The sequence below is a fragment of the Lampetra fluviatilis genome, chromosome 5, assembly GCF_964198595.1.
Source record: "Lampetra fluviatilis chromosome 5, kcLamFluv1.1, whole genome shotgun sequence".
Classification (NCBI taxonomy): domain Eukaryota; kingdom Metazoa; phylum Chordata; class Hyperoartia; order Petromyzontiformes; family Petromyzontidae; genus Lampetra; species Lampetra fluviatilis.
The window spans coordinates 23635017-23660456 of NC_136279.1; the positions used below are offsets into that span (position 1 = coordinate 23635017).

General features: G+C 51.5%; 2 protein-coding genes across 4 annotated transcripts; both read left to right on the forward strand.

Annotated features, from left to right (window-relative positions):
- The first annotated feature begins 47 nt into the window (after positions 1-47).
- LOC144932785 (ankyrin repeat domain-containing protein SOWAHC-like) lies at positions 48-11335 on the forward strand. Of its 3 annotated transcripts, none has more exons than XM_078857235.1 (7): positions 48-244; positions 1179-5519; positions 6215-6298; positions 6877-7020; positions 7729-7952; positions 8350-8447; positions 9067-11335. In XM_078857235.1, exons 2-7 carry the CDS (start codon positions 1179-1181, stop codon positions 9261-9263), a joined length of 5088 nt encoding a protein of 1695 aa, XP_078713361.1. In that variant the 5' UTR covers positions 48-244; the 3' UTR covers positions 9264-11335. The 3 variants fall into 3 exon arrangements, with proteins under 3 accessions (XP_078713361.1, XP_078713362.1, XP_078713363.1); XM_078857236.1 differs by having other exon boundaries at positions 6218-6298; XM_078857237.1 differs by lacking the exon at positions 48-244 and having other exon boundaries at positions 5433-7020.
- A 4107-nt stretch (positions 11336-15442) lies between these two features.
- Positions 15443-23922, forward strand: LOC144932787 (uncharacterized). The gene is made up of 5 exons (XM_078857238.1): positions 15443-15837; positions 18565-18926; positions 20361-20572; positions 21184-21243; positions 22042-23922. The coding sequence occupies exons 1-5, from the start codon at positions 15781-15783 to the stop codon at positions 22218-22220; spliced, it is 870 nt and encodes a 289-aa protein (XP_078713364.1). The 5' UTR covers positions 15443-15780; the 3' UTR covers positions 22221-23922.
- The last annotated feature ends 1518 nt before the right edge of the window (positions 23923-25440 follow it).

The window sequence follows — 25440 nt, forward strand, 5'->3', positions numbered from 1 at the left end:
TCGCGTGACGTCAGGCGCATCACGTCACCTCGGGCACCTTGGCTCCGGAAGTGACACCTGGGCGCGAATGGCGATGCGACGTTGGTGGTGGTGTCCGCGCGTCTGAAGCTGCCGCTTGCTGCTGCTGCTGTTGCTGTTGTCGCGTCGGTTGTTGTGGTCGAGTTCGTGGTCGTCGTGATGTGCTGAATTGTACGGCCCGCTTCGTGGAGATTCCCCGACTCGACCTCCCGCCTATCGCGGCAAGGTGAGCAGATGCCCCCGCTTCAGGGGTTTACTTCGGGGGTCGGGGGGTGTGGAGTCCCAGGTGAAGGGGGTTCACGCGATGAGGGTGTGGAGTCTCAGGTGAAGGGGTTCACGCGATGAGGGTGTGGAGTCTCAGGTGAAGGGGTTCACGCGATGAGGGTGTGGAGTCTCAGGTGAAGGGGTTCACGCGATGAGGGTGTGGAGTCTCAGGTGAAGGGGTTCACGCGGTGAGGGTGTGGAGTCTCAGGTGAAGGGGTTCACGCGATGAGGGTGTGGAGTCTCAGGTGAAGGGGTTCACGCGGTGAGGGTGTGGAGTCTCAGGTGAAGGGGTTCACGCGGTGAGGGTGTGGAGTCTCAGGTGAAGGGGTTCACGCGATGAGGGTGTGGAGTCTCAGGTGAAGGGGTTCACGCGATGAGGGTGTGGAGTCTCAGGTGAAGGGGGTTCACGCGATGAGGGTGTGGAGTCTCAGGTGAAGGGGTTCACGCGATGAGGGTGTGGAGTCTCAGGTGAAGGGGTTCAGGCGATGAGGGTGTGGAGGTCGAAGTGAAGAGGGTTCACGCGATGAGGGCCCTGATGATGGTGATTTTGGGATCCAGATATCCCGCTGTAGAGGTAATAATGCTTCCAGTGATGAATGCCTTAAAGGCCCCGTTTTCGTTGTAAGGATCTGAAGTTTTAGATGCTAATGGTTTTGAGGTCCAGGTGATTCGGGTCCTGCTGATTGGTGTGTGGCATCGGGAATCTGGTGATGAAGGTGTCCTGGGTTCAGATGACGAGGGTTTCTAAGTTTCTGGTGGTGATCCCGGAGTCTTAGTAATGAGGGTCTTAAAGTCCAGGTGATGGTGCTAAGGAACTTAGTAATATTATGTTTACTGCATGTGTGTGAACTGTTGGTGAATGCGTGCAAGTTTTGTTTGTGTGTGCGTACGAACAGATGGCTGCATTAGGACTGAGCGAGGATGATGTCCTGAAATTCCTTGTTTCGCGCGGTGGGGAAGTGCCGAATGCTGATCTGCGCAAGCACTTCCGCGACTTCTTAGAGTCGGGGGATGCGGAGATGAGAGAGCGCTCTCGTCAATGCTTCAAACAATGCGTGAACGCCGTTGCGACTGTGACCAAGACTAATGGAGCTACGTGCGTGCGCCTGCGCAAGCGCTATGCTGTACTCTTGAAGGGAGGAACGAGCGGCGCTGGCGGGCAGCGGCAGAGCGACCGGAGGAGCAGCCAGGAGCAGATGAACTTGCAGAGGCAAGGGCAGGCAGACAGGATGGGGTCGCGAGAAGGACAAGGAGACGATCGCTATCTGGAAGACAGGAGGAGTGATGAACATTATTTTATTCCAGGAGAAGAGCAAAGTCACCACCTAAATGATTACATGGGAGCGGGGTCGGCATCATCGTGGGCGTCATCGCCTCCCGGGTCCTTGATGTCGGCGCAAGTGGGAAGTTACGGTGAGGAGGAGCGACGAGGCTACTACTGCGCCGTAGGGGAAGGGCAAGTGGCTGGACCGGAGCCAGGACCCGTCCCATCTGACGCCAAGCCTCTTGACTTCTCAAAGGGGTTTGGAATAGTCCTGGTTGGGTCGAGTCTCGCTGAGGCAGCTCAGCAAGTGGGCGAGTGGCGCATTGGCGATGAGCAGGGTGGCGTTTCGAGCCACCGCGTACAAGCGGGCAGCAGCACTGGAGCATCGCAGTTTCTGCGTGGCGACGAATGCAGGGAGAGTGCAGGTTTGGTCTCTGACGAGAGGACAGGAGGATTCGCATCAGATACAGTGTCAGGACTAACTGACGGATGGGAACCTGCGGTGGCTGCATGGGAAGCACAATCCAAGTACTCTAACTCCTCCGATGCGAGGCCTATTCATGGTGAGCATTGGCAAGTGATTCCAGATGCAGTTGGCCAATCAGAAAGCAACACAGATGACAGCCAATCAGAACGGGTTTCACTATCGTCCGACCAATGGGCAATGCCATCACACGCACTTGAACCACAAGGCAGACATGTTCACGTTGATCAGTGGCATGAGATTCATGGAGCAACTGGCCAAATGGAGAGCAGCACTGAGCAAACTAGCCAATGGAGCAGGAACACTGCCATTGAAGACGGGCATCAAAGAGAAGTTCTGCCATTTGAGTACAGCCATGGGGATTCTGTCACACACCCACATACAGATGGACACAGAGATCAGATGCAATTAGAGCAACCCTACTGGGAAGGTCAGTCTCTTCCTGAACATATTCATAGGGATGGAAATAGAACCCTGGAACGTCCAGATACTGACATGTACATATCACCAGGCGCAAATTACAACAGCAGCTATGGCAGGGAAGAGCAGTCGATTTCTGAAAGACAACGCTCTGACTGTTGGTCAACCTCTGGATATTATGGACCGGCAGTTGGTGTTTTTGATTCGGGCGTAGAACCCGGAACTCAGTTCGAGAGCCATGAGAGGGAATGGAGTGATAACCATGACCATGTCCGTGAACGCACCAGGCCCTATGTAGAGGCAGCTGTTGGCAGACTCAGAACTGACGTGCCACGTGGCGGTTGGGAAGCAGCACAAGACCTCTATCTAAATGAACCAAACCCCCAAGGCAGCCAGCTGAGCGAAGAGAACATGTATATGACTTTAGAAACGCGGGGAGGAGGTGGCAGTGTTGGGCAAGGTGCTGAATACAGGCACAGGGCGCATGACCCTCCGCTACACGGTGCTGGGTGGCATCATTTGCAGAGGGAGGGCGAGCGGGCTACCATACCCGATTGGTCACGTGAACGTGCAGATGATTATCTGGAATTGGAAAGAACTGATCGGTGGAACAAGCAATACCCGCAACCTGGAAGTGAAATCCCCTCCATTACGTTCACTCGAGATAACGATCCTCAGAGAGGTGTAACAATGACGAAGGTAAACGCGCCCACATTTGTTCGTGTCGAGCCATTGCCGCAGTCCACATCACAATCCTCACGGCGATCAGACAGTAGCAGGGAATGGAGGGAGTCCGAGTTGGACGTGCGCCTGAGCACACCGGCAGAGTCGGAAATGAGGAGGAGCTCTGCCCAGCACTCTCAGCACGACTTGAACCGCAACGACTATGAGGAGAAAATGGAAGTCGAAAAAAAGCACACCGTTACTCGCCGCGTGGACATACTTCCCGAGACTTTGGCAGATGCACAAAATTCCAGACGTCCAGATGTGAACGCACCCCAGGGTAAGCTGCTGCCGCCGCCGCCACTCTATGCGATGATGAGTCGCTACCTGAGCTCCTCCGAGCTGCGTTCTCGTGGGGATCCTCGCTTGGCCACAAGAGAAAATCAGCCCTTGCCGATCGCGACGTCCAGCCGCAGCCGCTCTTTCCCCTCACTACGTTTTGACATTCCCCCAGATGCCACCGAAGATGATTTGGCGGAAAAGAGGTCAATGAGAGAATCTCAGAACGTGACAGCGGCGGCGGGTGAGCAACGTCCCTGGTTCCAGCACAGTAGCCAATCTCCGCGCATGCACCAGGACCAGTTCAAGCAACACGATTATGATCATCGTCAGGAAGGGTCACTTCAATCTTACGCAAGTTCAGACAGACGGCAGCCGTCAACAACTGAGGTGGCCGGACGTGGTATCCCGATGTTTATAAAACACGCCTTGACGCAGGGGAGACGACCCCGGCAGCGAGCCAAGGCTCTTATGGAGAAGAGCCACTCTTTGGTCAACCTCCAACATGGAAATCAGTGGGAATCAGTGGCCTCATATCAGCAGCCTGCTAACTTTCTCGGTGCTACTGCTGAGTATCCAGAATTGTTCTCAGAGAAGAGCAAATCTTTAAGGGATCTCTATGAATACAGCGTTGAGATTGGGCGTGAAGGTCATCCCAGAGACTGGAATGTTGTTCACGCAAACGCACGTGAGCCACTCCGAGAGACCGGGAGGAGAACTGTTCTAGAAAAAAGCAAATCATTGCGTGAGTTCCAGAGTACTGATCAGCCGTACTCGTTTCAAAATCAATATAGGCCAGATGATCACAGATTCAGCCTTACAGATCAAACTTTAGTTAACAGAAGTGAGGACAGAGGCAGGCTAGTATTAGAAAAGAGCAGATCTTTGAAGGATGTCTATCAGAGTGACCAAGATTTCAAATTTCAGGATAATCATAATTATGCAGGAGATCCAGAATTAAAACCTGCTCGTGAACATCCCTCGGTTCCGCCAGCTCATTACGTCTTACCGGAAAAGAGTTCGTCTCTGAGGGACCTCCATCAAAACGACAACCATTTTGAACATCATCGTGAGGTACGTCGCAATGAAAGAGATTTTCACAACCCTGCGGTACGGACGCAGAGTTTAGGCAGGGATAGCCATGTTTTAGAGGAAAGCAAAGCAATGGGAGATATTCAGAGTCACCACATGGAAAGGCATCAAGATGAGTTTCATAAACGTCCAGATTTGGGCTACACAGACACACGCCCAAAAGTCTGGACCTACCCACCACTGGAAGACTCTGAATCCAGTCTGGAAGGACAAGACATGTTCGTGCCAAATTTGTTACCGGACAGAGACGAAGTACACCCAGGGCACGTGTCTACGCTCGTCAGCTGTGACGATGGAGCCATCCTGGACAAACCTCATCCTCGCCGCTCTACACAATCAGATGTGGATAACATTCCACCTCTGTTTGCCAAAACCATGGAGACGGTCCCCACAGAGCCGCGGGCCCCATCACCAGTGCTGTTAACGGTACTGCCGGTAACTTCTGAACAGCTGAGTGGCGGTGACCAGACTTTAATTGAACGGCAACAAGGCCACTACGACTCTGAGGATGACAGTGCTTTGGCGGACAACCTGCGTCGCGTCGCAGCTGAAATCGTCCACTCTCCATTGCGGACTCGGGCGCAGGTCACCCGCGCGGCGTGGAAACAACAACAGCAGCAGCAGTCGGCACAGCCGCCGGGGGAGCACTCCTTGGCTCCTTCCTCGTCATCATCCTCCGCCGCGCCAGGCTCACAGGACAACGATGACGACGACCCCTCCTACGGAAGCGCCGACGAGGATTTCGCCTCTAACGTCCGACGCGTGTCCAAGGGCCTGCTGGCGGCGCAGACGGGGGGAGGTGGGCAGAGCCACCTGAGCCGACAGGGCTCGCGCATGTGGAAGAAGCCCGTGGTGCCCGTCGACTGGGGTGTATGCGTTCCGCAGGAGGTCAGCAGGATCAACGAGCTCCTGTCGCACAGCACCTCCCGCAACAATCTCCGCAAGCAGCAGCAGCAGCAGCTGGTGGTGCCACAGGTACCCTACGCTTGCACAGACAAGACATAACCTTGTCATAGGCGTTGGGTGTATACACAATATGCACAAGTCCAGTCTTGGCCTGTGCGAATGTTGAATTTCTTTTGCACCCCACGTAGCCAACCATGCTGATCGAAGGTGCGGGAGGTGTGTGTGTCCACACATCATTGACATCTGCCCAAACACAAGCATACTTGTGCTGGTTTGTGTATGTGCTTGTTTATGTACGTGTACAGCCATTTGTCAATCCACTGCTGGGTGAGGGCCTTCCCACACTGTGCAGGATCTGGGGGTTGGCCGTACTTCACGCTGGTCAATGTGAATTGATGAAGGTTGGAAGCATAGTATATTACAACATTTGATTTGGCGACACTACCCTCTACAGCGCAAGACAAAAGCCCCGCGTGTTTTACGTACTAATTATACACAACCGTTGGTGCGCACATTGAACCAAATATGGCTGATGGACATCGATGTGGAGGTTTGTTGCATTTTTGTTCATGCAGACATCGGGACATCTTCACCCACAGTATCGGATAACAAGGAACCTTCGCCAGGAAGTGGAATGGACCGCTCAACCGCAGTTGTGCTCTCGGTGCTGTTGTCGCGCGGTACTGGACATCTGTGAAAATCGAGCTTCGTAGCTCATCGGATTCCTCCAGGATGACTAAAGATTATATTTCTGTCGTGTGCAGCAGCAGGACAAGGTGAACAAGGTGGTGCCGGTTCACCTGGACACGGCGCCGGCGGTGATCGAGCACAGGGGACCGGCGAGAGAGGTGCCGCTGCCTCGGCCGCACTGACCAGTCATCGCGTTGTATGCTGGGACAGCGTCAAAACCCATCGCGAATTATTTATAGATGGTTCTTGCATGACTCGAGAATTAATATGTTTAAAGTACCAGAATATTTGGCTCCGTGTGTGGGGCGCGGTGTCCGTGTGTCAGGTTGTTGTGTTTGGATGTGTGCGTGTGCCTCCAAGGGATGTATTTGCCTGTGTTATGTGGGTGTGAGAGCTTGAACATGCGCGTGTCCATGCGTGTATACAGACGCATGTGGGGAGCGGTGGCGCAGCGGTAACTCGTTGCGCTACGAACCCTGCGAACCCAGTTCGATGTCCACTTATGGCTAACACCAGTGACGATTACCTGAACTGGTCCTGGGCCTCCCCTAGGTCGACTCAGGCTCAAATGAGTACCTGGTACGATCTGTAAACATCGCTACGAGGGAGACAAGGGCAGCCCGGCGTGGTGTTGTCACCCACCTCGTGTACCATGCCGGCCATCGTAGGTGCCCGCTAACAGCACTTTCCCCAACAGTCTGTTAAGGCTATACGGGGGATCTTTGTCTCTTGCCAGACACGTGTGCGGGAGCGTTCTAGAGACCGCCTACAACCAGAGACCTTGAGCAGAGTCCAACGTGTCTGGATGCTTTCTGCTGTCCGGGGTGACTTCCGCTCCCTCTTCCGGGTCATGAAAACCAACCCTGACCTGCTGCTCACAGTATGTTGTTGTTCATATGCACAAACACAGACAACGATCCCCCTTATACCCTCGTAATGGGTTGTTGGGGCAAGTGCCATTCCCAAGCACCTATGAAGGCCAGAACTACACTCGAGGGGGTGTTTGACTAGCACCATACCCGGCCACCTTTGTCTCCCCAGCACTGATGTTTACTCACCACACCAAGTACTAGTTTTTAAGGCCGAGTCGATCTCGGGGAGGCTGATTTTTAAAACTCACATATATAACTGGTGCTCACATGCACATACATACACATACAGCATGTATGTAGACATACAAACTTTTGAGGCAAGTTCTGTTAAAGTCAGCACAGGGCCCTGCCCAGCCATTTTTCGCCTCCCTGGTGTTCATATCTACACACCGTGCTATGCACGCGTTTAAGGCTGAGTCAACCCAGCTGAGGCTCAAAACTGGTTACGATGATCTGAACAGCTTTTTACCGAGAAGCGAACTCTGGCCTCTGCGTAATCGCCACGCCCCCGTTTTATAAAATGACGGTGCATAATTTAACATTTTAGTGCCTTTAGTTACAAAAGCCAAATACGTGCGCCATCGAAAAGAAATATTTCTCCCACGCACAATTTGACGTGTAAGAATAGATGTTAGTTTGTAAAATCATTATCTCCCTCGCTGACAATTCCCTCCCTGGTTTCTGCATGCGTGTGTCCCATCTGTGCGTGTCGACAGAAGGACTTGGTGTCGGGCTTCACGGCCCTGCACTGGGCGGCGAAGCACGGAGACACCAACGCTCTCATCATGCTCTACCAGCAACTGAACAAAACGCGTCCACCATACGCGCTGGGTGCCACAGGCCCCGGGGTGGAGGAGCCACGGTCGCGCGTGGGCCACACGCCCCTGCACGTGGCAGCCATGTGTGGCCACAAGGAGGTCATGAGGCTGCTGGTGAACAGGTGAGGCTGCCACGAGGAGGTGGCTGTGATGAAATGTTGCCTCTTTGAATGTTGTTTTCCCCTTTAAGACCGTGGTGTTATTGACGAATGTGTCGAGTGGTTTTTGTGTTCCGTGTGCGCTGCTGCCGACGCAGTGGCGTCATCATCAATTAACCCACATGAAGGTGTGGAGGGGCTGACATTCGTAGGGCAGGCTTTCGAGGGTAATATGAAGATGCGGAGTGGGTAATGTTGATGGGAGAGGTGAATTGTGAATGATGTTCTTTTTGCTTGATGATTAAGCACATGATTAATCGATTCATTCAAATAGATTATGCTCAAGATACCTAATTAAGAGATGTGGCGATGAGAGTTGGATGATGTATGGTGAGATAAGTGACGGAGGATTCTGTGCCAGATTTGGGGCGTTTGTGGGAGCACGAGATGCTGCCGGCCGGCGACCAGGACAGTACCTCCCAGCGTCGTCCTCGTCAGCTGACATCATTACCTTGCTGGGTACGCCTCCCCCTGCACCATTGCTACCACCACCACATTTCCTTAATACCATATATTTAGAATGGCCATGAAAAACGTCTCTCTGGCATCGTAGGTCATGCTAAAAAAGTAACAATGCCTGACAATGACGGCCCACGTAACGTGAGCCGACCCAGTGGGCAAACTAGGCGAGGTGCAGGCTATGCCTTGATGGTCGGCCTCACCTACCGTCAAGGCTTGATCCTCCTTGATTAGAAGTTTTTTAAAAATCCTATTCGAGCTGTCAGCAACACTCGACTAGGCTAAAAAGTTCCATAAACCTTTCTGGGTACATATATATATCTAGCGTGTGTGGAGCGCCGAGCCACTCGACTGTTTGGCATATACGACGCCGATAACAGAAGCCGATGCCGACTACTGCACTGTGACAAAGAGCAGTCCTCGGCTTGGCGGAGTGAACGGCCAGTCTTGGTTTCGTTTGAACCTCGCGCGACCTCACCGACGCAACAAGAACAGCAAGCTTGTCCAATGATGCCCAGCTCCAGCATGTCGTGAACATGTCGCTGCTGTCGTTCTATTTTGTGCCTGTGCTGCATGTGCTGCGATCCTGCGTGCCACTGTTGTGGAATCCGCCGTACAGACTACCGCCCGGGCCTTGCTCGCCCCGTTGCCGCACCATCGCCCAGCCCTCTTCGCGCGGCAAAGAAAACCGGGGTCGGCCTGGCCTCCTCGCAGTCTATGAGCCGCAAGAGCGTCATGTCCGTCATGTTTGGACACGGCTCTGAAGATGGCCACTTTGTGAAACCGGGGCGGCCAAAATCATCCTACCTGTCGTGAGCACACTAATGTGCATCTGCATGCGTTTCCAGGAAACCCTCGGGCTGCATAAAAAAACAACCACTTTTCCTTCAATGGTTCATGCAGAATGTGGTTAGATGCTTGATTCTTTATTAATTTATGGTTGGGTAATGTACTGTAAATATAACCATCGAGCCCTGGGGTCATGGAGGTTATTTGACCATACTTCCAACACGCTGGTCAGTGTGGGGTTGCTGATGGCTGGGAGCATGGATGCGTGAGTATAGTGTTACAGTACAGGACAACAGTGGATTTTTCTGCACTGCCTTCTGGTGCTCCACAGCCTATGACCTCTATTATGCTTGATGGTCGCCTATCCAAGCACTATCCAGGCTTAATATTGCTTAGCTTGTGAGATCTGACGAGGGTGGGTGTGTTCCGCGTAATTTTGTCAAATACTGTCCTGGTTTTTTGTTGTATTGCTCCCAGGTATGCAGAACGTCATTTATATGCTGCTGAACCTGGGCCCTTCTGGCTTGATATTGAATGCGGTTTATAATTGCAGAGCAATGCAGACAACTGAAACGTACAGTTGCAGTAATGGACTTTGTGATGCCTTGCGTAAAGTGCGTGTGCCACCTGGGGCAGTGTTGGTGATGCACACTGCACTTGAGTGTTTATCGCGAGCGTTATGCTAATGGTACTGAAAATAAGTAGCTGATGAAGTCGTCAGCACGCCCATCGTAAAGCTAATTACACTGGATCAGTGATGCGATCCCTTGTCTGCCCATTAATACGGCAAGGAATTACCACAGCGTGGCTTCTGTAAAGCAATAAGACACTGCAGTCATTGATTGAGCGTGTGTGCAATTGTGTGCCAGTGTAGTAGCAGTGTTCCAAAATTAGAAAATTAGTCTCAAAATTATAACTGGTTATTGTATGCCTACCAATATTCATTTAGAAAATAAGAGATGTGTGTACATGAGCTTTGCTTGTGTTACGAATTCAATTGAAAAGAAAAACATGTTTGTGACAAGAAATATGTTACTGCTCAGATGTTGTTTTATTTGATTTTGCAAAGGATTTAACTTTCCTGTGAAGTTGGTAAATAACTTGTATTGCTCCACTAATTTCGAGGTGGGTTTGTAAATCAAATAGCAGGCATCGTGCTGCAGTGCCCAGGCCAGGGTATGTGTGGAAGTGGAACTTCTTTCGCACCATACGTAGCCAATCGTGCTAATTGGAGGTGGTGCAGTCGCATGTACTGGGACATTGCTCATCATTTAGGCCAGTGGAAAAATATGCTGTTTCTATTATTACCACTATTATTACTTGCATGATGGGTGCACTTGGTTTAGGGACTGCGGTAAAATTAACATTGGCTTGGTTCTGCTTGGCACTATTTGGGTCGTGGTCGTCTTGTAAATATCCTGTCAATAACGCTTTCACTCTGTGCCTTGGTAAGATATGTCAGACGAACAATTCAAGTGCACCTCGATGATGCGGCATCAAAATACCACGGTACCTCTGCACGTTTTAAATGCTGTAGATTTTTAAATAAGATTCGTATTGAACGTAGAATGTAAAAAAAACTACGCAGATGTAAAGATGCCGTAAGTACAGTGGTGCAAATATGAGGATATACGCCGTTACGCCATGCCGGCACTTGTCACAAGACCAAACTTGTGTACCGACACTTTTCAGAATGGTTCCTTTTCCTATGCCACGTTGATTCCATAGAGAGGAAACAGCAGTGACCATGGGCTGCAGGACGAATAGGTTTCATACCGGCACATGTCCGTTGACAACTGTGTAAGTACTCGCATTTAGGAACGAGATACATCTTGATGGAGAAGAATGCTCGTCTTGATTGGATAGTTCTGGGTTTACACAGTGGGAGGAAAGTGGGAAGTTGATGGAAGGACGTGTCAGACAGTGGAGCCCGCTATTGTGCGGAGATGGATGGTGGGGAATTGCGAAACAATGTGTGCAGTGAAGTGACGAGAAATATGTATTTATCATGTGCAGTACAATGTCCACTTTCCACGGACTCGCAAATACCAACATGACTTGAGAGCACACTTTTGGTGCCATATACGAATAAATTTAGAGTTATACAGTCACAGGCTTGTTTTCTTTTTTAAGTGACTTGTTACGATGTATGGGGAATGCAGTGCTTTGTTATACACGGAGATGACTGCCTTAAAACTGCGTGATGATAGATTTTTCTTAGGTATTCACGCATTGTGAGGGTCTATTTTAACTTCAATTTGTTGTCTTGAGTCTTGAATTACAATTGTAATGTACAAATTTTATCAGTCTGCTGCTGCATGAAGAGCTTATTTGCAAGTAACGACTCATCAAGATGGCAAACGCAATACTTAACAACATTAAATCATTTGCGTCATTGTGGAGAATGTAAGTACAGAAACAATAAATAGAGAATAAGCCTCCTTCCCATGTTACTGCACATAAAATACAAGCGTGTTTTACACATTGCATCAACCATGCATCCTCCTTGGAGAGTTCCATTGCGTTTTAACCAACGCTGCTTAAGTTATGCACTTCCAAAAGGACTTGCGCATGAATTGATCTGTAAAAACTTTGATGGTTTATGCGGAGGGACGGATGTGAACCAGGCCAATTTGCGTATTATTTACACCAGTACAGTACAACAAGTAAACAAATAGGGACTCGTGGACAGCCTCTGACATAACTTCCCACCAATGTCCGTGGCCGGGAATGGAACTCTGGTGACGAAGTCCAACGTGCGAGTGGGTGGGTGCCGACACCGCGTATGCGTCACAACGTCTCGGGTACACGGGGCGGCCTGTGTGTGTGTCTCTCGTGTGTGTGTTCCTGCGTGTGTCTCTGTGTGTGTTCCTGTGAGTGTCTCTCTTGTGTGTGTGTGTCCCTGTGTGTCTCTCTTGTGTGTGTGTCTCTGTATGTCTCTCTCTGTGTGTGTTCCTACGTGTGTCTCTCTCTCTGTGTCTCTCTGTGTGTGTGTTCCTGCGTGTCTCTCTCTTGTGTGTGTGTGTCTCTCTTGTGTGTGTGTCTCTGCGTGTGTCTCACTCCTGTGTTGTTCCTGCGTGCGTCTCTCTTGTGTGCCTCTGCGTGTGTCTCACTCCTGTGTTGTTCCTGCGTTTGTCTCGCTCTTGTGTGTCTCTCTGGTGTGTGTGTCTCCTGTGTTGTTCCTGCATGTGTCTCTCTCTTGTGTGTGTCTCTGTGTGTGTCTCTCTGGTGTGTGTGTCTCTGTGTGTGTCTCACTCCTGTGTTGTTCCTGCGTGTGTGAGTGAGTGGGGTGTGCCGTGGGTGCGGCCCAACGATCTCGTCCAGCCACATTCCCCGGGACACTGAGCAGGAGGGGGGAGGGTTGGGGACGTGCGTGGTTTGTGGTGTACGTGGTGCGTGGTGGTGTTTGTTTGTCTTTTGTTTTGGTGGAGTTGTGGCGCAGTGGTGAGCCCTCTGCGCCATCACAAACACGAAGGCCCGAGTTCGAATCGATACCCAGCCACGGGTAACATCAGTGGTGATTAACTGAACCGGTTCTGGACTTCGCCTAGGTCGACTCGAACGTAAACGAGCGCAGTGTGTAACCATCATCGCATCGATGGGAAGACTTAAAACGGCGTGGCGCTGGCCACATTCACCCCCCTTCGTGTGCCGTGCCGGCCTTCATAGGTGCTCGCTAACGGGGCATCTTTGTCTGCGCGTGTGAAGCGGATGGAGATGGGGAGTCTGGATTTAGCGAGGGGCTGTGGGGATGGGGCAGATGGAGAAACGCAGGCTCTGGAACATCCCGTGAAGTGAGAGGGAGAGAACCTGCGGCGTGGGTGTGTGGAGAGACGGAGTTGGAGTGTCGGGAAATCCTGGACTAGGAGAGGTGTGGATCGTGCATGGAGAGAGAGACTCGGGTGCAATAACCAGAGCGATGTGTGGGGATGAATTGTATTAGGAGAGTGGAGAGAAGCTGAGCCCGGAGAGGTTATACAATGGAATGGAGTGAGACTGAACTTGCGTGGTTGTGTGTGCAGTGTCCGCACAGAGATATCTGACCTCGAGCGGTGGTGTGGGTGGTGCAACTACACTGGGGGGCAACTACACTGGGGGGCCCAGGCGTGGGACGACGAGGGGGATGTGTGGGGGGCGAGGGGGTTATGTGGGGGGCGAGGGGGTTATGTGGGGAGCGAGGGGTTGTGTGGGTAGCGAGGGGGGGCGAGAGGGTTGTGTGGGGAGCGAGGGGGGGCGAGGGGTTGTGTGGGTAGCGAGGGGGGGGCGAGGGGGTTGTGTGGGGAGCGAGGGGGGGGCGAGAGGGTTGTGTGGGGAGCGAGGGGGGGCGAGGGGGTTGTGTGGGGAGCGAGGGGGGGCGAGAGGGTTGTGTGGGGAACGAGGGGGGGGCGAGGGGTTGTGTGGGTAGCGAGGGGGGGGGGCGAGGGGGTTGTGGGGGGAGCGAGGGGGGGCGAGGGGTTGTGTGGGTAGCGAGGGGGGGGCGAGGGGGTTGTGGGGGGAGCGAGGGGGGGGCGAGAGGGTTGTGTGGGGAGCGAGGGGGGGCGAGGGGTTGTGTGGGTAGCGAGGGGGGGGCGAGGGGGTTGTGTGGGGAGCGAGGGGGGGCGAGGGGTTGTGTGGGTAGCGAGGGGGGGGCGAGGGGGTTGTGTGGGTAGCGAGGGGGAGCGAGTGGGTTGTGTGGGGAGCGAGGGGGGGGGCGAGAGGGTTGTGTGGGGAGCGAGGGGGGGGGCGAGGGGGTTGTGTGGGGAGCGAGGGGGGGCGAGGGGGTTGTGTGGGGAGCGAGGGGGGGAGGGTTGTGTGGGGAGCGAGGGGGGGCGAGGGGGTTGTGTGGGGAGCGAGGGGGGGGAGGGTTGTGTGGGGAGCGAGGGGGGGCGAGAGGGTTGTGTGGGGAGCGAGGGGGGGCGAGGGGGGGGGGGCGAGGGGGTTGTGTGGGGAGCGAGGGGGGGGCGAGGGGGTTGTGTGGGGAGCGAGGGGGGGGCGAGGGGGGGTTGTGTGGGGAGCGAGGGGGGGGCGAGGGGGTTGTGTGGGGAGCGAGGGGGGGGCGAGGGGGTTGTGTGGGGAGCGAGGGGGGGTTGTGTGGGGAGCGAGGGGGGGGTTGTGTGGGGAGCGAGGGGGGGGGCGAGTGGATGTGGACACGGGATGTGGAAGGGGGGCTATGGAGAGTGCGAGACGCTGCGGTGTTTAAAGGAGTTGGGCTCCCAGGGCCCCGGGGCTTTCCATTCTCTACCAGAACACAAAAGGAATCATAATCTGTGGCGGTGGGGTGGGGGTGATCGTGGGGGACGGGGGAGTGGGAGGGGCTGAGTGTGTGGGCGGAGCTTGCTGAAGGGGGAGGGGCTTAGACGATTTGAGTGGCGTGCGAGTGGAGCGGCAATTGCTCCAAGTACAGTCCAGTACTGTCGTTTCGCTATACAGTACAATGCTTATGCCTTTGTCATTCCACTGCTGGATGATGGCCTACACGCCCTGTCGGTTGTGAGGGTTGTTTGACCATAATTCACCACGCCGGTGTCGCCGTCGACAGCATCAGAACGTCACCAGGCCGATGCGAGCATCTCCTTAAAGCCACAATAGCCGCAGTTGTCATGCGATTGCGGACAATGCAACACGAACTATGGAGCTTGGGAGTTGAGCCAAGTCGTCTGCGCTCCTTCAACGGAGCAGGAAGGGAAAAACAAAACAACTACACGAACTCTAAAAGGCTGAAGCCCTCTCGTGGCCAGTAGACCTCGCGACATTTTTAGCATTTACCTCCTGAACATACTACACAGTCCTGCTGTCACGCGCAAGATGAGAACCAGGTTAGGAACTACGGCTCGCGAGTCGCCGCTGATGGCAGCCGTGGTCTCTGTGGAAAGCAACTTCGCGTGTCCAGGTTCAAAGCGTCGCGCGCCAACCCTGCGCCATCGGCGCTCCATAATCCCGATGAAAATGCCTCTCCAATCGTCAATAGCTCCAAAACAGGAAAGTGCATAATCGTCGACGTTTCGGCCGATGGCCCTTTTAAAAAAAGAAAAATCAACACGTTCACGAAAAGGCGGGGCTAGAGGAGGGGGGCGCGGTGTGATTTATATGTAGGCGGGGCTCGGGTCGGAGAGGGGCGGGGCTAGGAGCGGAAGGGGCGTGGCTCTAGAGAATAGGGGGCGTGGCTATAGAGAATAGGGGGCGTGGCCTTGGCGCGGAGGGGCGGGGCTCTGGCGAGGTGGGGGGAGGGGCGGTACGCGGGCCTCGTTGCTCCTCGACTCTGAAGTTTGGGGCCCGTGGAGTTTGAGGCGAAGCGAGAGACGGAGACGGCACGGGGAGGGTGGCGGCGGTGTCGGGGAAGCAGCGACACGGGGCACAGCGGAGACGAGAGACGGCGGGGAGCAGCAGAGAGACAACGCGAGCGAGAGTTACATGTTAAGGGAGCAGAGCGCGTGGGACACACACAGAGGGCGGAGATACGGGAGGGAAAGAACAACAGAGAAGGGGCAGAGGGAGGGAGGGAGACAAAGTGATCAAGGGACGCGAGTGTGAACTGCAGGGAACAGATCGACACGAGGACACGGGGATGGACGCGGAAGAGGCCCCGGTGTTCGCGGAGCTCACACCTGTGCGACCCGGCGAGGTGAGGAGGAGGACACGGGACCGCGTCTCCCTCTCACATCGCGCTCTTCTCTGTCCGGTGTCCGTGGCTTGTGTTTTCATCATCACATTTCTTGTCGGTTTGACCGGTTTACGCCCGGTGTCGCTTCTGCTCAAGGCATTGTATCGTCACCTCCTCCCCAGTGCCTATGGCTCTGTCTCGCCTCTCATTGTGCAAGGCCTCTTCATCTCTCCACGGGGCCCCCCGTCCTCTGCGTGGGCATGTCTACTCGTGTCTCCATTGTCCAAGTCTCGCATCCCATGTCTGGCGAATTCTCGTCTCTCGCGTCTCCTGCTTGGCAAGCTCTTGCCTGGCGAGTCGGTGTTTGGTTTTGTGTAACACACAACACCCTCAAGTGCAACTTTCTCTGCGATATTTAAAGTAGGACTCGTACAGCCCTTTAGTCAATCCACTGCTGCCCTGCCCGCTCGGCGTGGGTGGTGAGGGTTAATTGACTTCGCTGCACTGCTCGGTGCGGGCTGGTGAAGGAGAGGAACATCGAAGTGCTGTCCAACTATTTACTTTTCTGCACCGCCCTCTGATGCCCAAGCACGCCGCCTGCCAGCAGCCCAAGCACTATCCAGGCGCACTCTTGTAACTTGCCATGAGTGATGAGATTGAGGGCATTCAGGTGATTTGGCCATAGGCTTAAATTAGAAAACAGTGGAAAAAGTCACCCCGATGTATTTTTCTCCGGCTGGCCACATGTCTCGCCTTTTTAATATCTTGTCCGTGGCCAGACCTCATCTGTCTCGTCGCCAAGGCTGGAGGCTGGTGCGTCTTGTGGCTGCTTAGCCATGTTTTAAGTCTTTACCTCCTGTCTCATCTCTGCGCTCAGGTCTAACACATTTTCCCTTCGTGGCCAGGTCTAGATGAGAACTTTGCTTGAACCCGAGCGAGGTGTGGTTTGTTGGGTTTCCTGGCCACTGAGTGAGCACAATGGACGGCTTGAAATTTTTGAGAAATGGGGCCGTTTGGTGGTGGCCCAGGGTGGCTTTATGTCAGCATCTCGGTGCACTTCTCACCCTGGTCACCCACGCAAGGAATGGTTTGTCAAGGTGAAGCTGTGAACGTGAATCTGCAACATTAATTCCCCACATGGGCGCATTGGACATTTGAATGATGGAAGTGACATCTCTTGTGAGCACTGAATGGGGTTGGTGCCATGGAATAGCCTCAAATAATGTGTTGTTATATACTTCATAAATATGCCACAAGTCAACATCCATCACGGTAGACAAGGAATGCAGTACATTTTACGAAGTGCTGTATAAATATAATAGTCACAGAAGAGTAATGAAAAACGTGTGAAGCTTGTTTTACTTGTGAAATTTGTCTTGGAGGATTTTTATTTAGAAATATCCGAACGCGCGTTTAGTGTCATAATATCTAGGTGTGACGTGCGTGCGGCAGCATGACAACTGCAAACAGGTTTCCCACCGCGCGCCTCGCAAGTGAAGAATAATTGTAAAACATGTACAAACTGTGAGACTACTTGTTTCTGACTTTAAACACTGAAAACATTAAAAAGCATTTAAAAGGCATGACATTTTTACATCAAAACGTGCATCTTTGCGCGTACATTCTTCTACAGAAACCTAGTTTGCGATCAAGCTCGGCCTCGCGTTCCCACGCTGGTCATGCGCATCCTCTGCAGTGGATTGAGCCGAGCTCTTTAAGTCCGTTCTTTAAAACAAAAGAACATTTTGGAACATGCGTGTGTAAAGCGGTTTCAGGAAATGTTGTGAGAAGAACCACTTAGGAGCTGGTTGACTTGTGTTTGTTATTATTATGCTTGTTTACCCTGAAAAGCCTCGCTGAATGTCGAGACTTTTCCAGGAGGGTCCAGCAAGGTTGTCGCCGTAGGAGGTGATGTTTCTGTGTGAATCCCAATTGAGTAATTTTCAGGTACATTTTCAGCATTCGGATGTTTAACCAATAACAGTTACATTGGATGTTTTTTTTCCAATGTAGGTCTTTGGATATTACCTAGACGCAGATATAATGACAGCCTTGCTGCCCAAATGTGAGCCACTCTTGATGTGTCTCCATGTGTATCAGTTGTATACTGATGTGTCTGTGTGTGTATTTGCTTTCGCATCTACGTATGCGCATACGTACATAGCCAACCGTGCTAATTGGAGGTGCGGGGGAAGGACAACAAACTAAACACAAAAAAGCAGTTCTATAATGCAATTTATTTAGCCAAAACATGTGTACTAAATATCAAGACTCTTCTAAGGGGGGCCCTGCACTGGGCCATTCACTTAATTCACTTAGGAGTGTTTGGCAAGTGGGAGGAAACCAAAGATTTCCTGGACAAAACACAACACGTACAAGGGGGTAATGCATAAATATATCCACAGATAGAATCAATAATCCATTGTTGTACTATCTTATGTAATAAGTATAACTTTTTGGGCAAGTCCTCTTGGGGCTGTAAACAGGTGATCACTGCCTAAATTTTGCATTTGAGCATGAATTGACTCAACTATCTTCTGTCATGACACTTGTACAAGTTTGCAACACTTAGTGTTCCCATGTAGTGTATACTCCCTTGTAAGTATCAACCATGCTTTACCATACTGATCTTCTGATATCTGACTAGATCAGTGCACATGCAGGATGCAGTTGTATAAATGTCTATTGTCTTGCCTTGTGCCAAAGTAGCCATGCAAGTCTGCATGCGTGTCCGCTGTGTTTGCGTAGCGGGCCGATATGTACGTGTACCTGCCCGTGGATGTCCTGGTGATGGATGCGGGATCCAACTCGCCGATGATAATGATGGACCCGGGTTCCACCGGTGCCCAGCGACACATAGAGGCAGCGCCCAGCCTGCTCAGCCGACTGCTGCCACCGCCGCCGCCACCACCGCAGCCCGGGAGGGACTCGCTCATGGCGGCACCGCTCAGCACCATCAGCGACTTAACGGCCGAAGTGCTGGGCCTCGTTTCGCTGGGAGGGACCTACGGCTCGCCTAGCCTGCAGGCCCAGCGCGACGCGGTGTCGGCGGAGCGGCCTGCGAGGAGAGGCCGGGGCCGAGGTCGTGGTCGTGGACGTGGGAGAGGCCGGTGGGTCGATTTTCCTGCAGTTTTCGCTGCCTGTGATTGGTCGCAAGGCGGCCTGTGCCGTTAATGAATTTGCAGTGGCTGAAGCGGCACAATACGCTGACATTTGGGAACAGCAGGGCCTCCCAGGCTTGAATAACTCTTGTGGATATGACTGTTGATGTCCAATTAATTACCAACAAAGAAATGCAATTTATAATTGACACGGGTCATACAGAGTTCACCAACACTGGGAACAAATTCAAGTGCATAAAATACTACCACCTGTTCTGACAACTGTTGAACGATAATCATGCCCTTTATTTATCCAGGGAAGCCTCAGCATCTTACGATTGTTTTTCAGGAGGGGTCCTCTCTTTGGGATGCTCCATTCGTGAGTTTTTAGCTTAAATGGGGAGGAAACCAATTCACCCGGAGAAATCTTATGCACAAGAGTGGATGACACTGAAAGGTCCTTACAGACATTACAATTTACAACGAGACATAATCCAGCAAGTGAACCAAATCTATCCCTACACCACAGTACTCCCATCCACTGGCAAGTCGCAGCCCTTATAGCAAGACACCGACAACACCTGCTATGCACCTTTCCCCTGCCAGCCTTTACCCTCCTTAACATGAGAGGTCTGATGAGATCAGACACATTCAGAGTCATTTGGTGATAGGTTGGATGTTGCTCTCATGTAAGAGCGATGCCAAGGAAAATGATTCCATCTTTGTAAAAATACTTTTAATGAAAACACACTTTGATAAAGGGCTGGCCTTGTTAAAATTCAATAGCATTACCATAGGCTAGATTTGTGAACGTTAAATGTCATGGTTCTTGAACTATATTTTCGAGTGGGGCACTTTCTAAAAATGTAACGTTTGCTGATGGGCAGCATGACAAAATGTCACGTGTACAGATGTTATGACTTCATATGTGACGTGATAACATTTGTGAACGTCACGACTAATCTGCACCACTTGTCTTCAGGTGTGTCATCTCTTGCGTGTATCTCATTTTCGTCTCACGAATCTCTATCTTTCAGCGAGCCATATATCCCATCACCCTACTACGAGGGCCGTCACGGGGCAAACAGTCTGCGGGCCAGTTGACATTCTGTTCTCTTTGATACGGCGAGGCCGAACTTGATGACATTTTAACTTTTAAAGGGCTAGGCTTGCCAATGTGCATTTAAATTCTGGTTATCATGGTGCCAAATAGCCTCATGTTCCCATACCGTGAGGTCTGCACAAGGGACTCGTGCCAGCTCACGTGCAGCTCTGTGGCTCTTGTGCACTATTGGACTGTAACCTTTACAGAGTTCGGTGTGTTCAACGGCTAAACACAAAAAAAACACATCGGGACAATATTTACGTGAGCAACGGACCCCAACTGGCGCGCGCGAGTGGCGGGGCAGACGGCGACATTGTGCCGTTTTGTTCGGGACGCAGATGGGCCGAGGCGGCCGCCTACCTCCCCCCGTCGCCCCCCAGCTCTGAGCGCGGCAGCCCCGACGTCCCGCCCGCGGCGGCGGCGGCGACGTCGTCGCGCATCGCCACGGCGACCGCGGCGGGGGTGGGCGGCTCCCTGGAGGCGGGGCCGAGCGCCGAGGAGACTTTGAAACTGGAGGAGGGGAAGCGCGTGCACACGTGTCCGCACGAGGGTGAGCGCTGCAAAGTCACTTTCATAGTCATCATCAGCGGCCGTGATCAATCCACTACTGGATGAGGGACCCTCCCAAGCCATCGCCACCTCTCCGCAGTTCGACGATGTAATAATCCCATGTCTGTCAACCCATAGTACGGTTTACCCCGGATTATATTGTCCAGGGAAATTTAGTTTGCAGGTCCATACGACGTACAGCCGTTTAAATACGGGCAAAAATGTTTTTGGTCTTTACGTGAGTCTTGTGAAAGACTTTGTAGGATGAACGTTGAGATTTATAAGGGCACGGGGTGACCAATAAGGTCTGAATTGGTCTGTAATAAGGTAGCCACTGATAAGGGGTTGACAGGGCTGTAATCCACCTGTTGCTCCATCTCCAAGGGGGGCAACCTCCTGGGAGTGTCCCCTCCTTTGGCTGCCTCCATTGTTATTCCCCACCCATCAGCCACCATCCCATCCAGAGACGTCTCCTGCCCACTTTTATTCACGGTCAATAAAATGTCTTTTCACCTGCATATGTTCTCACTTTTCATCAGTCATTGTAAGAAGTGTTCATTGTGAATGTTGTGGCTTTTTAATGAGGCCAATGACCGTTGTACCGCTTTGCAGGTTGCAATAAAGCGTACACCAAGAGTTCGCACCTGAAGGCACACGTGCGCAGCCACACAGGTACTGCACGCACGCTCACTCGCACGCACGCTCACTCGCACGCACGCTCACTCGCACGCTCGCTCGCACGCACGCACGCTCACTCGCATGCTCTGTGGATGAAAAAAATCTATATCGTATTCGGACTTTTCGACAACGGTACAGAGACCAAGTGTACGAATAGTGGCAAAACTAAGCGCGTAAACTTACTCTGCTGGATTCCACGGTTGTAATCTAGAAAAATAAAGCAAAGCTCGCGAAGGTTAGGGGCGCAGAGGGGAGGACAGAAGACGGCAGAAGGAGAGGAACGGGAAAAGGATAGAAGCTGAAATTGCGCAATGGGGACGAGGATTAGATCAGAGACAGATGAACATCGTCCGTTAAACAATTGCGTTGTCAGTCTCCTGCTTCTTAAAATGTTCACATGTCATCATGCAGCTCGTTTCTTTCAAGAAATTGTTTTGTTATATTCAACACTAAACTCGCAATCTTATGTATTTATTTTTTAATGTCCTGATATCTGTTGAATACAGCAGCAGCGACAATTATCTGAACCAGACCTGGGTCTCCCCTAGGTCGACTCAGCCTCAAATGAGTACCTAGTGCTATGTTTTAACATCACCACAAGGGAGATAATGGCTTCCGAGCATGGTATGGGCCACCCACCCCCTCGTGTGCAGTGCCTTTATAGCCGCTTGTTAATAGCACCCAGCAAGTTTATTAAAGGCTAATATACTAGGGATATTTGTCTTTGGTGCATGGCACGGTGGTACTTTGAAGCCTATATACATGGGATACCTGTTGTGTGTTTGTGTGAAGGGGACAGACCGTACGCGTGCGCGTGGACGGGCTGCTCATGGAGATTTTCCCGTTCCGACGAGCTGACTCGACACGCGCGCAAGCACACGGGCGCGCGCCCCTTCTCCTGCCGCGCGTGCGCCCGCACGTTTGCGCGCTCCGACCACTTGGCGCTGCACGCGAAGCGCCACCTCACCTAAGAAGCGGCCTGCACACGCCCCCCCTTACCCATGCCGGGCAGTGCCCCATCGCTCCTTGTACATATACACACGGCATTTTCTCAGCGGCCATGAACGGCGCGTCTACTGTCACTGTACCTCCTCCTCCGCGGCGTCGTGCTGCCTGTGTGCGTGCGTCGGTGTGTGCGTGTGCGCGCACGCACGAATGCTCGAGTATGTAAACGCGTATGCACTGGATAATCTCATGCTCAGAAACGTAAAAGTCTGCACGGGCTCAGAAGCGAGTTCTCTCTTTTTTTTCCAGATGGAGTTTAAATGTGGGGTGCTCTTGCGTCAGGGTTGACGTTTCAATGCATGTTGTGGACTTTCACTTTTTTTTACTCACTGATAAAAATCTAGCCCAATGTATACACTATCCCCTAGGCCTAAATAAAACCCTTAACCGTTAAACCTCAACACTAACCCTTAAGCTTGTTACATTCCCAATGACAAACCTGTAACACTAATGCCGACTTAACACTAAATCGTCACCCTTGAGATATTTTATCCCTTGATTCTTACATACTCTAATCATGCTGAAACCTTAGCCCTCAGGGAACATGCACACTGGTACATGATTGGGACACAATGACTCGTGATATAACTGTACTCGTTTGCAAACATGTTAACTGCAAATCAGGGATTAGTAAAACAAAAGTTTACGTTTTGATCATCGATATTATTCCTCAGTCCCGGAAAGTGAGAATTTATTAATTGACACAGACGTTCCAACATTTCATCCAACATTGCAGCAAGCAACGTTCCCAGCCTATTGGATGGTGTCTCCCTCGTTCGAGTCATCCAAGTGGTCGAGCAGCCCATCCCAGTAAATACGCAGTGCTGGGCCAACGTTAGCATTTGGTTTGAACCGTTTGATTAACATTGGCCCCAATGTTCCACATTTACTGGGATGACATCTCGGAACATCTAGCCCTGGTGGTTCCAATCCTTCCTAGATGTGTCGACCACTCTCAACTCTCATCTAATGTTCGCTGTCCACTACCGTAAAGAATTACATGTTTGGAAAAAAAAATATCGCATCTGCAACAGTTCCGCAGACCACTTCTGATGGTTCACGGGTTTAGAATCAATGTTCTAGTCTCCACCATTATTAAACGTTAGCCTGCGGGTTAAACCTGGGGTCAAGGAAGCTGCATCCATGAAGTGTGGTTAAGGTTCTGTTTGCACGCATTTGTTAACACATTTTGCACGTTGCGGGTGGTGGGAGGAAACTAGTGGCCGCCCTGGTTAACACTGGTGGTGTGGTATACATTTAAAATACGCGCCGTCTGCGTCTCAGTGGATGCTAGAGATCCCGTGACATAAATTCACATTTTCCAATTTAAAAAAAATTACCCAAAAATTACTCAATTGGAATCTACAGAGCGACCGTTGCCTATGACTGCAAAAAAAAACTTGTCAGGACCCTCCTGAAAAAGTCATGTGACTCGCTGGGGATTTCTGGGTAAACACACGTGTAATAACAAGAGTTAACGGTCAACGCAGGTTTGCGAATGCATTGCAATAGGTTAATGGTGTTTGTGTTTCTGAATGTCTTTCATTATTTGTAATTCGATATAGTCTCCAGGCTTTTCTATTTGTCATATACATTTTTTATTTCAGGTGGCGTTACTTTTTGGTCTAAAACTGGGTTTCTGTCGAATAGAGAATTTTCAATTTTGAAGTATCTCCTGTCCATTATTTGCTGTGCACAGGACATGGGAATGTTTGCTGATCGAGGGTCAAAGGTGTGAGCTGCTTTCACAATGTGCGATACGTTTATCACTTTTAAGATTAGAACCACACCTCTGGCATGCCCTGCATGCTTGGAGCCCACGGAAGTTTCACACAACTCGGGTGAGTTCGAGTGCCAGAAATAATTGGGGAATATGGGTGCCCTGAAGGCAACAACCGGAAGATACAATCCAAACTTAGGACTTCATGGGTTACACGGAACAACAGACGAAAGCAAATGATGTATAAGGGCGATTTGTTAATGTGGACCCAGAATGAAATTATGCTCGGGGTTTAACGTTCACGCATGGCTGTGTATTACCTTCGGGAGATCCACACAAGTTACAGTTTAAGGATTTAACAACCTCCATAGCATTGTCATTGGTCTAGCCGGGCTGGGCAAGTCCGCTTGTGGGGTGGCCGGCGATCATTCTCCCTCTCCTCTGCAGCGAGGCCGGAGGCTCGCTCTCACTGGTCTCGGGTTGAGCCGTCACAAACGGCTCTGGCAAATGCAGTGCGTACAAGACTTACATAATTACATTTCATAACGTCCATCCGTCGTGTGTTATACATGTTTTGTCCGTGTTTTTAAACACGGGGATTTGAAAAAAAGGTTTGTAGTATACACACTAGTGTAAACGCCTATTTTTGAATAATGTTAAATACACTGTGTAAACACTACTTTCAGCACTGGACTGGTGTGAGCCTGCAGTGGTGATAATTCAAATTACAGAAGAAATTAAGAGACATTTAGACTGTTAAGTAGTCTTGGGCGGGATAAGTAGCTCGGAGGGAAAACAGCCGGTGGTTTAGACTAATGGCAGAATTACAGCCAATGTAGGGAACTCCAGAGAGAATGTACACTGCGGAGATGGAGCTATGAGTTCGGCTCGTACGGGTGCATTGTTAGATCGCAGGACCGTGGGATATCTTCATTCAGCACGATATTGGTCATGGCTCTCAATTGGGATTACACCGCAGGCATTGCCCCCGACTGGCAAACGAAGGCCGATTTCAGGCTGGGTGGTGCGTCAGCTTGTGCCCACGGGGACCGCTGCCAGTGCGCCTACCCTTTGGAATGTTTGACGTGAGACGCGATGTAAAGCGCTCTGAGACGCCGTTCGGCTGGTGGTGGGGTCTGTCAATCAACGACATTCTAAACTATGAACTAAACTTTTTATTTCACCAGGTACGGCCCACGGAGCTGTATTGCTCTTTTTCAGAAGTTACCTGGTCACAAATAGTAGCTCAAAGAAGTGACTTATCACGTGGAAATTTATAGCAGCAAAAAATACTTTAATCGCATGTTTCTAAACATTGAGGGAAACACCGAGGACCCGGAGAAAAATGCTGGAGAGAGACATACAATATACAGGCATCTTCAGGGTCGGGATCGAACTCACGTCCATCTGGCATAGGCGATGTAGTTAACATCTCGCCACCGCGGTATCCCTAATTGCGACGAACA

Excerpts from the sequence above, each read along its gene's own strand:
- LOC144932785 (XM_078857235.1), top strand. The coding sequence starts at position 1,179 with ATGGCTGCATTAGGACTGAGCGAGGATGATGTCCTGAAATTCCTTGTT. Across the intron at positions 6,299-6,876 it reads ACAGGGGACCGGCGAGAGAG|ACACGTGTGCGGGAGCGTTC; the intron begins GTGCCGCTGCCT and ends GTCTCTTGCCAG. Across the intron at positions 7,953-8,349 it reads ATGAGGCTGCTGGTGAACAG|ATTTGGGGCGTTTGTGGGAG; the intron begins GTGAGGCTGCCA and ends ATTCTGTGCCAG.
- LOC144932787 (XM_078857238.1), top strand. The coding sequence starts at position 15,781 with ATGGACGCGGAAGAGGCCCCGGTGTTCGCGGAGCTCACACCTGTGCGA. Across the intron at positions 18,927-20,360 it reads CGTGGACGTGGGAGAGGCCG|ATGGGCCGAGGCGGCCGCCT; the intron begins GTGGGTCGATTT and ends TTCGGGACGCAG. Across the intron at positions 21,244-22,041 it reads ACACGTGCGCAGCCACACAG|GGGACAGACCGTACGCGTGC; the intron begins GTACTGCACGCA and ends GTTTGTGTGAAG.